The sequence below is a fragment of the Nerophis lumbriciformis genome, linkage group LG34 (assembly GCF_033978685.3).
Source record: "Nerophis lumbriciformis linkage group LG34, RoL_Nlum_v2.1, whole genome shotgun sequence".
Taxonomy (NCBI): Eukaryota; Metazoa; Chordata; class Actinopteri; order Syngnathiformes; family Syngnathidae; genus Nerophis; species Nerophis lumbriciformis.
In genome coordinates, this window is record NC_084581.2 from 73,935 (window position 1) to 86,571 (window position 12,637).

Below are 12,637 nucleotides of genomic sequence, written 5' to 3' on the forward strand. Positions count from 1 at the left end.
TCCCGACTTTGCCGACACGCAACACTTGGACATAAGGGTGTTCTTCAAGGAGACCGACACCCATGCGCTCCTCTTCAAAAGCAGCTTCCACCCCAAGCATACCTTCGCGGGGTTGGTGAAATCCCAATTGTTGAGGTTTCATCGTGTCTGCACCAGAAGGGAGGACTTCCTGACGGCCTCGGGGACCCTCTTTTCTGCCCTGAGGGGGAGGGGCTATTCTAGGTCCTTCCTCCGACGGCAGTTGAGGGTCTTCTTGGACCCGAAGGGGCCTCCCCCTGGGACCGACATGATCCCTCTCATCACCACCTACTCTCCCTCGGCCGTGCGGGTCGCCAAGAAGGTCAAAGACCACTTCCGGACCTTTGCGGAGAGTAGCGGGAGGCTGCCGGGGCGCTACGTGGTGCCGGCCTACCGTAAGAACCCCAACTTGAATGATCTGTTGGTCAGGGCCAGGGTCAGCTCACTGAGAGACCCGCCCTCCACTAGGAGGGACACCCTTGTCCGCCACTCACAATGGTTGGTGAACCCCCACAACCGCAAGGTTTTCCAGCCGTTGTGCCGTGGCGGCCGACACACCCGGAACTGTGTGTACGTGATTCGGTGCCAACGATGTGGCGATATGTACGTGGGCGAGACGGGCAATACCTTAGCTAGGAGATTCGCCCAACACAAGTACAACATCGTTAGGCATAAAAATACCAACACTCACCTGGTGCAGCATTTTCTCCGACACGGGTGGTCTTCCGTCCGGGCGACTGTCGTAGAGACGGATCCCAAATGGAGCCTCGCCCAATGCCACCGGGCGGAGCTCCTTTGGATCTCCAAATTGGGCACCAGACATCCAGGGGGCCTAAATGAGATATGAGTGTGAGCCCGTTGGATTGTGACGGACAGTGCACATTCCCGTTTTTTCCCTTCTTTATTTTTCCCATATCCCCCAACCCCCCCCTCTTCCCTAACCCTAACCATTCCCTTCTCCTTACCTAAAACCTACCCCCAAACCTAACCCTAACCCTAACCCTAACCCTAACCCCCTAACCCTAACCCTAACCCTAACCCTACCCTAACCCTAACCCTAACCCTCTAACCCTAACCCTAACCCTAACCCTAACCCCTAACCCTAACCCTAACCCTAACCCTAACCCTAACCCCTAACCCTAACCCCTAACCCCTAACCCTAACCCTAACCCCTAACCCTAACCCTAACCCTAACCCTAACCCCCAACACCTAACCCCCAACACCTAACCCTAACCCTAACCCTAACCCGACCTCGAAGCCAGCGACAGGTGAGTGGATTGCCCAGCTGGGGCTGGTTATCTAATCACCTGTCGCCCTTATTAGCAGCAGCCGGACCGAGACGCGTCGTTGGAGTTGGTGCTGGTGAGCGGACACAGACGCTGGACATTGCGAGAGAGAGAAGGCCAGAAAGACGACAAGCCCAAAAGACTGAAAAGTCACGGCGCAGAGACTGTCGTGCGTGCGTTCACAATAAAAGACATTGTTGAACCCTGAATATCGGGCTCTCGTGCAAGTGTGTGGTGATCTGAAGAACCCACTAGAGGGTAACCTCCATAATCCATTAATCAATAATTAAATTAGTTTAAAAAAAAACGTAGTTTATTTTTTACCATATAGTTTAATTTACATCACAACCACTATATTTGTTAAAATGCATACTTTTATAATTGGAATTATTTAATGCATGGACAGTTTATACATTATTTCACTTGTCATTGGGACACATAATTCATCATTTTAATATTTATTACATAGGCTCCATATTGGATTAAAGTACAAGCAAATATACAGCGTCTTATAGGACCACCTTAATACAGCAGAGGGCAGCCTCATCCAACATTAAAAAATATTTATTTATAGTTTTGTATTTGGTTCTTTTATTTCTCCACAATGACAGAGAGTAAAGAGGAGTGTGAGAGAGAAGGAAGGAAGGAAAGAAGTTCTTTGTGTGTTATAATTTTTTCCCCCTGCACAAGAATAATAAAGCATTACTATGAGGCGGACCTCCTTCTTTGAGGTCAGTATGAAGTAGTTGTGATATTTATACTAGGATATTATTAATAGTGTGTCAGTATTAATGTATTAACAGATGTGTTTGAATATACACATGTCATACAATTATTTTGTTCAACTGTATTATTGTTGCAAAGGTTTAACAAACATAGCAAGGACTGCTGTATTACTGCTGGCCACAGGGAGGTGCTAAAGAGGCAACATAGAGGTTCATTAAATTAATTTTGGCAGGAAAAAAAATAGATGTACTCCATGTAATCGCAAATTATGTTAACTTAAATATTGTCTAATTATGCAATAATATATTATCAGACATTCAAATCATTTTTTTAAATAAAAATAAATACTAATAATAATTATTTCAAGCAAGTTATCCATCAAATTGTGCAATGTAAAAGTAGCAATAGATTCAATGGTAAAATTGTTCAATTACTGTGGTTTTTACAGCATTTTTCTCTAAATGAAAAAAAAAACATTATTTGTTTTACTGTAATAACATGTGGTGCCGTTTTGGCATTTACAGTAATACACCCAAAAATCTACAGTTGTTGATTTGCGGTAAAACAAACAAACAACAGAAACAAAACAAAACTGGAAGCTCAGGTGCCACAATTCACTGTAAAATTGCAGTTATTTTATTTACAGTAAAAAATAAAAAAAAAAGAAGGAAATTTTACAGTAAAATTTGGGCAACTAAGGTGCCTTTTTAACCATAAAAATATGTTTGTAAAATTGCTGGGTTTTTTATTTAAAATAAAAAAAAAATTTTTTACATCTTACAGTAAAATTCTGGCAACTGAGCTGACTTTTTAACCATAAAAAATGTACTGTAAAATTGCTGTTTTTGTATTTACCGTAAAAAAAACTCATGTGTATTTTACAGTAAAATTCTGGCAACTGAGCTGCCTTTTTAACCATACATTTTTTTACTGTACAATTGCTGTTTTTTTTATTTACAGTAAAAAAAACAAATGTACATCCATCCATCCATTTCTACCGCTTGTCCCTTTACATTTTACAGTAAAATTCTGGCAACTGAGCTGCCTTTGTTAACCATAAAAAATGTACTGTAAAATTGCTGGTTTTTTTATTTACAGTAAAAAAAAAATAATGTAAATTTTACAGTAAAATGCTGACAACTGAGCTGCCCTTTTTAACCACAAAAAATTTACTGTAAAATTGCTGTTTTTTTTATTTTCAGCAAAAAAACAAATATACATTATACAGTAAAATTCTGGCAACTGAGCTTCCTGTTTAACCATACAAAATGTACTGTAAAATTGCTGTTTTATTATTTACAGTAAAAAACAAATGTACATTTTACAGTAAAATTCTGGCAACTGAGTTGCCTTTTTAACCATAAAAAATGTACTGTAAAATTGTTGTTTTATTATTTACAGTAAAAAACAAATGTACATTTTACAGTAACATTCTGGCAACTGAGCTGCCTTTTTTAACCATAAAAATGTACAAAGTACAGCTAAAATAGGTCAGTATGTTTAAAGTTTATGGTAAAATAAACACCTTCTTGTTTAATGAGTGTCATAATGTTCTTAAAAGAAGACACTTTAATCACGTGACATGACGTCAGCACATCCCGGCTGTTTTGAGACTAATAATCAGCAAAACACCTAAAACAATTGAGTAAAAAAAGCGATCTTTTGGTATGTCTCTGGCGATATTAATAACCACAGGTGACATTTAAACATATTAAGACATTACCAACAACATCAAAAAGCAGTGGAAAGTTGTACTTATCTATTTATTCGTCCTCATTTCCCCGGACATGTCCTCTTTCTGTTGGATCCGGAGCATTAGCATGTAGCATTCTCTCCTTCTACGCCATTCTAACGTAGCAAAACAAGCAGAAATGACCACAATCGCCCCCTAGTGTACAAGAGGCACACTGCGTGTGGCCATTAGTCACATTGGAGATTAAAGGCCTACTGAAATGCGATTTTCTTATTCAAACGGGGATAGCAGGTCCATTCTATGTGTCATACTTGATCATTTCGCGATATTGCCATATTTTTGCTGAAAGGATTTAGTAGAGAACATCGACGATAAAGTTTGCAACTTTTGGTCGCTGATAAAAAAGCCTTGCCTGTAGCGGAAGTAGCAGACGAGTAGCGTGACGTCACAGGTTGTGGAGCTCCTCACATCTGCACATTGTTTACAATCATGGCCACCAGCAGCGAGAGCGATTTGGACCGAGAAAGCGACGATTTCCCCATTAATTTGAGCGAGGATGAAAGATTTGTGGATGAGGAAAGTGAGAGTGAAGGACTAGAGGGCAGTGGGAGCGATTCAGATAGGGAAGATGCTGTGAGAGGCGGGTGGGACCTGATATTCAGCTGGGAATGACTAAAACAGTAAATAAACACAAGACATATATATACTCTATTAGCCACAACACAACCAGGCTTATATTTTAATATGCCACAAATTAATCCCGCATAACAAACACCTCCCCCCTCCCGTCCATATAACCCGCCAATACAACTCAAACACCTGCACAACACACTCAATCCCAAAGCCCAAAGTACCGTTCACCTCCCCAAAGTTCATACAGCACATATATTTCCCCAAAGTTCCCAAAGTTACGTGCGTGACTTGCACATAGAGGCACGCACGTACGGGCAAGCGATCAAATGTTTGGAAGCCGCAGCTGCATGCGTACTCACGGTACCGTGTCTGCATATCCAACTCAAAGTCCTCCTGGTAAGAGTCTCTGTTGTCCCAGTTCTCCACAGGCCAATGCTAAAGCTTGACTGTCATCTTCCGGGAATGTAAACAATGAAACACCGGCTGTGTTATCAGGCACAACAGTCAAGGGGTGCATTCTACGGCGGGGGTGCGTTATCCGGCACAACACCTGCCGCAATACACCGCTTCCCACCTACAGCTTTCTTCTTTGCTGTCTCCATTGTTCATTGAACAAATTGCAAAAGATTCACCAACACAGATGTCCAGAATACTGTGGAATTTTGCGATGAAAACAGACGACTTAATAGCTGGCCACCATGCTGTCCCAAAATGTTTCCACAACCCGTAACGTCACGCGCTGACGTCATCATACTGAGACGTTTTCAGCAGGATATTTCGCGCAAAATTTAAAATTGCACTTTAGTAAACTAACCCGGCCGTATTGGCATGTGTTGCAATGTTAAGATTTCATCATTGATATATAAACTATCTGACTGCGTGGTCGGTAGTAGTGGCTTTCAGTAGGCCTTTAATTTCCATATCTGCTCACTTGTAGCCTTTAGGCTAAAATAACCCTAACCCTCTTATGTCAACCAGGACTGCAGAATTGTTGATTGATGACTGTGACATTCTTAGTGTCATAGTGTGTGTAGCTAGTATGTTCCAATAGCAGCAGAAGTGCACTTTTTGGAGAACTGTATTATTTTCAGTTTTTTGCCCAAGGCACTGATTTTATTTAACACTATATTATTATTTATACACCTATAGTGATCACAGAGACGGGTTGTTTTTGTGTTACTGTATATATTAGTTTTTCTGAAAAATCCCACTTAATATACTTTGGGTAACAACAGTCAATATTTATTTGTTTTATTTTATTTTTTTAGGGGGGGTAACAACAGTCAATTTATTTTTATTTTTTTATTATAAAATAAAAGTGAGCTTTTGTTAAACCAAATATTGTGTGTTTTTTTCCATATACAACAACCTATCTGGATTCGATAGGAGAATCGATAAGGAATCGGTTCGATAAGAGGATTCGATAATGGGCTCGAACTGGATCATTTCTTATCAAACATCATCCCTACCGACTCCAAACCCTGGTTGGCCAAACTCTCTCTCTACACGACTCTGGAAAGGAGCACACATCAGTGACGCCAGTAAATACACAACATTGTTACTATGTCTTACATTGTTGTGTTCATAGATGTTTATATTGTTCACAAAATGAAAGTTAAAATCATTGAATGATCTTGAAAACTTCCCCTGTATTTCCTGGGTGGTGTGATCAATACCGACATGTACAGTAACGCCCACAAACACTTGCACTTTGTCAGCAAAGTTCTTGTAAAGAAAAAAAAGAAAAGAAAAGAAGAATGTTGCTGAGCTAATGCTCCGCCTATCCTCCCCCGAGCCACTAATCACTTCATCTGGGACACAAAGGACAAGACAAAAAGTGATAGACAGCTTTAAGGACTTCAAAACAAAATGTATGCATCCTTTCTAACGGCCACTGGGGGGCAGTAGAGGTAACTATTCCAGCAAGGTTTTACAAGGTCTGACTCAAATTGCCTTCCTGATTTGTGTGACTTGCTACTGTAATGGCACGCTGGAAAAGGTTGACATAGTCCCTAATCACAAGTACACACCTGTTGCACTGAGATGTAACAGGTAACTCAGTAATATTCATAGCGGCAGATCCTATCATGCTGAAATGTACCATCTTTATCTTTCATGATGGTCACTGCGGTTAAACGGCTTGGATCAAGCGTCCAGTCAATGTTTGGCTTTACCGTGTCTAATTTCACATGTCACTTTCCTTTTCTTGGATGCTTTGCCACCAGAAGATTCAGCCTCATGCTTTTTACCTCCTCCCACTTTTAGTACTTTGGCCACAGCGAGTCAATCACATGAATTGCTTCAGCTTTGGTTTTTACTTCCTGATCCAACCCTGGCTTGGAATTTAACCCTGGCTTGGACTCTAATCCATGCAAGGCAGAACTGCCAGATATGACTGACTATCACAAACAGAAATAAAACTATAAAATGGGTGAAGTCAGCACAAAGTGTCAAATGGACAGAACAACTGTGCCAAGAGCCAAGGTCAAAGATTTTCTTCTGCTTGGAGACGGCACCATATGTAACATACACACACCACTAGATTTCTAAAGTCTGTGCTGAGCAGTTTGTCACCACAATTCCTTCATCTAGTTAACGTCTCACTTCAGACTGGAACATTTCCAAAGGCCTTAAAGGGGCTGTTTGCAACATTTACACAGATGTCTCGAGGGCGCTAACTTTCCAATTTATTTCACACAGCATATCCCTCCTTCTTTCAGCTTCTAGACCGTAATGATGCAACTACATACGTACGTAACACTTGGATAGGTTAGTGCATGTGCCTCACAATACAAAGGTCCTGAGTAGTCCTGAGTTCAATCCCGGGCTCGGGATCTTTCTGTGTGGAGTTTGCATGTTCTCCCCGGGACTGCGTGGGTTCCCTCCGGGTACTCCGGCTTCCTCCCACCTCCAAAGACATGCACCTGGGGATAGGTTGATTGGCATCATTAAATGGTCCCTAGTGTGTGAATGTGAGTGTGAATGTTGTCTGTCTATCTGTGTTGGCCCTGTGATGAGGTGGCGACTTGTCCAGGGTGTACCCCGCCTTCTGCCCGCGCGACCCCAAAAGGGACAAGCGGTAGGAAATGGATGGCTGGATGGATGGATAGTTAGCGTTAGCTGTCATTGAATGTAAATCCTATCCTAACAATAGCATGATTGCAAATTGTTTGTTGCCTCTCTTGGACTGCTTTTGTACGTGTGCACGCGTTCTCTGCACGTACGTGTTGACCAGACAGGGTGAGTGACCGCCGTAAATAACAATCATTTTGTACAGACTAGTAAACATTTTTATTATAAAGGTACAAGCGGTAGAAAATGGATGGATCGATGGAACCTTATAATGGTAAAAGTAATAGTCTTTATGCCACAGTATTGAACAACAATCTGCCCATATCAAACCTGCCAATTTTGGGCAAAGTCCTGAAAAAAGGTGTCTCTCAAAAGCTGGTGATGTGCAATACCACTGATTTTAATTCAGATCTGATACCGAGTAAAATCCAGGCTGGTATCGGCAATACGGGTCCGATACTGATACGCAAATATACTTAATGGGTCTGGTAATGTTTAAAAAGTAGTGCATTTTAAGTGTTGCTGATCTTGGGGAATCATCTTCAAACGATATAAAGTCAGAGGGCGAAACAAATAATGGTGATATTCTGCACTAAATGCATTATCTTGTCTATAGTCAACTCTGTATGAAGTGTCTTCAAATAGTCTACATAAAAGGAAACATACACTTGCTGTTTTATAATACTGACTGACTCATTTTACTTGCCGGTAATTTCCTTAAAGGGGAACATTATCACCAGACCTATGTAAGCGTCAATATATACCTTGATGTTGCAGAAAAAAGACCATATATTTTTTTAACCGATTTCCGAACTCTAAATGGGTGAATTTTGGCGAAATAAACGCCTTTCTAATATTCGCTCTCAGAGCGATGACGTCACAACGTGACGTCGCATCGGGAAGCAATCCGCCATTTTCTCAAACACCGAGTCAAATCAGCCCTGTTATTTTCCGTTTTTTCGACTGTTTTCCGTACCTTGGAGACATCATGCCTCGTCGGTGTGTTGTCAGAGGGTGTAACAACACCAACAGGGACGGATTCAAGTTGCACCAGTGGCCCAAAGATGCCAAAGTGGCAAGAAATTGGACGTTTGTTCCGCACACTTTACCGACGAAAGCTATGCTACGACAGAGATGGCAAGAATGTGTGGATATCCTGCGACACTCAAAGCAGATGCATTTCCAACCATAAAGTCAAAGAAATCTGCCGCCAGACCCCCATTGAATGTGCCGGAGTGTGTAAGCAATTCAGGGACAAAGGACCTCAGTAGCACGGCAAGCATTGGCGGCAGTTTGTTCCCGCAGACGAGCGAGCTAAACCCCCTGGATGTCTTGGCTCACACCGTCCCGAAGACGAGTGCTCCTGGCTGTGAACCCCAGGAAGGCTACCGGACCAGACGGAGTACCTGGAAAGGTGCTCAGGACGTGCGCCCACCAGCTCGCTCCCCCCCTCACCAGGATCTTCAACCTCTTCCTGGCTCAGGCAGTCATCCCATCCTGCCTGAAGTCATCTACAATAATCCCGGTGCCGAAGAAGTCTCCCATCACCAGCCTGAATGATTACCGACCAGTGGCCCTCACTCCGGTAATCATGAAGTGCTTCGAGCGACTTGTTCTCCAGCACATCAAGGACCATATCCCTCCAGACTTCGACCCCCACCAGTTCGCATACCGGGCGAACAGGTCCACAGAGGACGCCATCGCTGTTGCTCTCCACTCTGCTCTGAACCACCTGGAGCAGCAACAGAGCTACGTCTGGATGCTCTCTGTGGACTATAGCTCTGCCTTCAATACAATAATCCCGGACAGACTCTGCAATAAACTGGACACTCTTGGCCTCCCCCCTCTCACAAACGCCTGGATAAGGGACTTCCTAACGGACCGACCCCAGAATGTGAGACTTGGCCCGCACCTCTCATCCTCCCGCACGCTGAGCATCGGCTCCCCACAGGGCTGTGTGCTGAGCCCCCTCCTTTACTGCCTTTACACCCATGACTGCAGTCCGGCCCACAGTGACAACCTTACCGTCAAGTTCGCCGACGATACCACAGTGGTCGGGCTCATCTCCAGGGGTGACGAGGCTGCCTACAGAGAGGAGGTCCTGAAGCTGACGGCCTGGTCTTCGGAGAACACCCTCGCTCTCAACACCAGCAAGACCAGAGAGATCATCGTCGACTTCAGGAGGAGCAGCACCGACCCTGCCCCCCTCTACATCAACGGCGAGCGTGTAGAGAGGGTCCACACCTTCAGGTACCTTGGAGTCCACATCTCTAATGACTTCTCCTGGACAGTCAACACCACATCAATCATCAAGAAGGCTCAGCAGTGGCTACACTTCCTTAGAGTCCTCGGGAAGTACAACCTGAAGCCTGACCTGCTGCTGACCTTCTACCGCTCGTCCATCGAGAGCCTGCTGACCTACTGTATTACGGTATGGTACGGCAGCTGCACTGCAGCAGACAGGGAGAGGCTGCAAAGAGTGGTCAAGACGGCTCAGAAGATCATCGGCCGCCCTCTCCCCTCTCTGACGGACATCTACACCTCCCGCTGCCTCAACAGAGCCAGTGCCATCATCAAGGACAGCACCCACCCTGGCTCTGACCTGTTCCACCTGCTGCCCTCTGGGAAGCGCTACAGGTGCATTAAAACCAAAACAAACAGGCTAAAGAACAGCTTCTTCCCCAGGGCCATAACCATCCTGAACGGACTGCCCCATTGTCCCTCATAACTGCCTTCTCTTCGGTGCAATAACCCATTCCACCAACCACACTGGTTTTTTTTGTTTTTTTTTCATGTATATATTCATTTCACACCATATTCATTGCACTTCTACATTTTTTATATTTTTATATATTTGCACATTGTTTTTCTAGCATGCACACATCGCACTGTATGGAATGGCCTCAATCTCGTTACCTTGCGTTATGACAATAAAGCTGATTCTGATTCTGATTCTGATTCTGATGATCAAGAGAAAAATATCGACCCTAGCTTCCCTGGCCTGCTGACATGAGGGTATGTCTCCAGAATATATTAATTGATGAAAACTGGGCTGTCTGCACTCTCAAAGTGCATGTTGTTGCCAAATGTATTTCATATGCTGTAAACCTAGTTCATAGTTGTTAGTTTCCTTTAATGCCAAACAAACACATACCAATCGTTGGTTAGAAGGCGATCGCCGAATTCGTCCTCGCTTTCTCCCGCGTCGCTGGCTGTCGTGTCGTTTTCGTGGGTTTCGCTTGCATACGGTTCAAAGCGATATGGCTCAATAGCTTCAGTTTCTTCTTCAATTTGGTTTTCGCTACCTGCCTCCACACTACAACCATCTGTTTCAATACATGCATAATCTGTTGAATCGCTTAAACCGCTGAAATCCGAGTCTGAATCCGAGCTAATGTCTCTATAGCTTGCTGTTCTTTCCGCCATGTTTGTTTGTGTTGGCATCACTATGTGACGTCACAGGAAAATGGACGGGTGTATATAACGATGGTTAAAATCAGGCACTTTGAAGCTTTTTTTAGAGATATTGCGTAATGGGTAAAATTTTGAAAAAAACTTCGAAAAATATAATAAGCCACTAGGAACTGATTTTTAATGGTTTTAACAATTCTAAAATTGTTATAATGTTCCCCTTTCAATAAACAAATGACCGACTGAATGACTGAGCGCAGCACAACGTACGTACTTACCTCTGCGGGAGAAAAAGTAGTTCCCACCAATCGCGTTTCATTTTGCCAAGCTCTCAGTGATTTAGTAACTTTACACTGTGTTCATGTTCATGATATACATTATCTCAAATAACTAAAGTATCAAAACTATCAATATTTTGACTTGAGAATGGATATTAGAGCATAAAGAGCTGGTATCGGCCGTATTGAAATTTCAGTACATCTTTCCGTACATCACTACCAAAAGCTTGGTGACTTTCTCCTGTTTAACAATGTGTTTGATACTTTCCAATCAGGCTTTAGGTCCCACCACAGCACTGAAACAGTGATACAGTGACAAATGATATCCGCCTGTGCGGATGCAGGACAAGTCTCAGTCTTGGCTCTGCTGGACCTGAGGGCTGCCTTTGACATCGTTGACCATACTATCTTATTACAGAGGTTACAAAAGTGGGTGGGAATATCCGGTTCTGTTCTTAACTGGTTCAAGTCCTATCTCGATCACAGGACATACTTTGTTGGAATTGGTAACTGTGTCTCTGACCAAATGGCTGTGACCTGTGGGGTTCCTCAGGGCTCTATTCTGGGACCCTATTGTTCAACATGAACAATACACACTGTGAATATTCATGAAAGACATAACAAGTCCACCATTGTTTATTCATTAATAAGTGGTATGACCGTAGTAACTAAGACAAATCTACATGTGTGACACGTTAGCCTGGTGAGAATGTTTCTTACCACCCAGCCACCAATGTATGTGACACGGTTGTCCTGGAAGGGACAGTTCTGAGGTGGCACCACCTCAAAGGCATCTGGAATGCTGTCCTCCGAGTCCTTCGTCATAGGGAGGATCTTAGTGTTGTCTTGTGCTGTGGCATTTCCAGTTTTGCTGGGTTCAATGCCACAGTGTACAGCCAGCTTGGCCTAGATTGAGTGGAATTGCTGTGTGTTGGCATTGTTGTTGCAGCCTCCTGTTTATAATAAGAGAAGAGTACATTAATAACATTGTGCATTAGCACCCTCATCCTACATAATTATTGGCATATACATATATAGTTATTATTATTGTATTTCTTGAAATGCCTTATGCCTATATAAAAGATGAAACTATCAAATGTTTCTCTTTATTTCGTATTTTCAATTAAGAACACACAGCACATGATTTATGAAGGTAAACAAATGTAACGAACAATCCTTGATGTGATAAAATGAGTGAGTCATTAAAATATATCTTTGGTATCATTTTAAAGTTAAAGTCCCAACGATAGTCACACACACACTAGGTGTGGTGAAATTATCCTCTGCGTTTGACACATCCACATGTTCACCCCCTGGGACGTGAGGGGAGCAGTGAGCAGCAGCAGTGGCTGCGCTCGGGAATCATTTTGGTGATTTAACCCCCAATTTCAACCCTTGATGCTGAGTGCCAAGCAGGGAGGCGGTGGGTCCCATTCTTTGGTATGACTCGGTTGGGGTTTGAATTCTAAGGGCGGACACTCTAACCACAAGGCCACTGAGCAGGTCTTATGACCCGTTT

General features: G+C 43.2%; 1 protein-coding gene across 1 annotated transcript in view; it reads right to left on the reverse strand.

The window, feature by feature from the left end:
• LOC140677542 (uncharacterized) overlaps nucleotides 1-1,008 on the reverse strand; it is a 41,835-nt gene extending 40,827 nt beyond the window's left edge. The window contains exons 1-2 of the mRNA XM_072912246.1: nucleotides 984-1,008; nucleotides 710-850 (exon numbers count right to left, since the gene is read on the reverse strand). Coding sequence (XP_072768347.1) covers nucleotides 710-841 — 132 coding nt within the window. The 5' untranslated portion in view covers nucleotides 842-850; nucleotides 984-1,008. The remainder of the gene's footprint in view (nucleotides 1-709; nucleotides 851-983) is intronic.
• Between the last annotated feature and the right edge of the window lie 11,629 nt (nucleotides 1,009-12,637).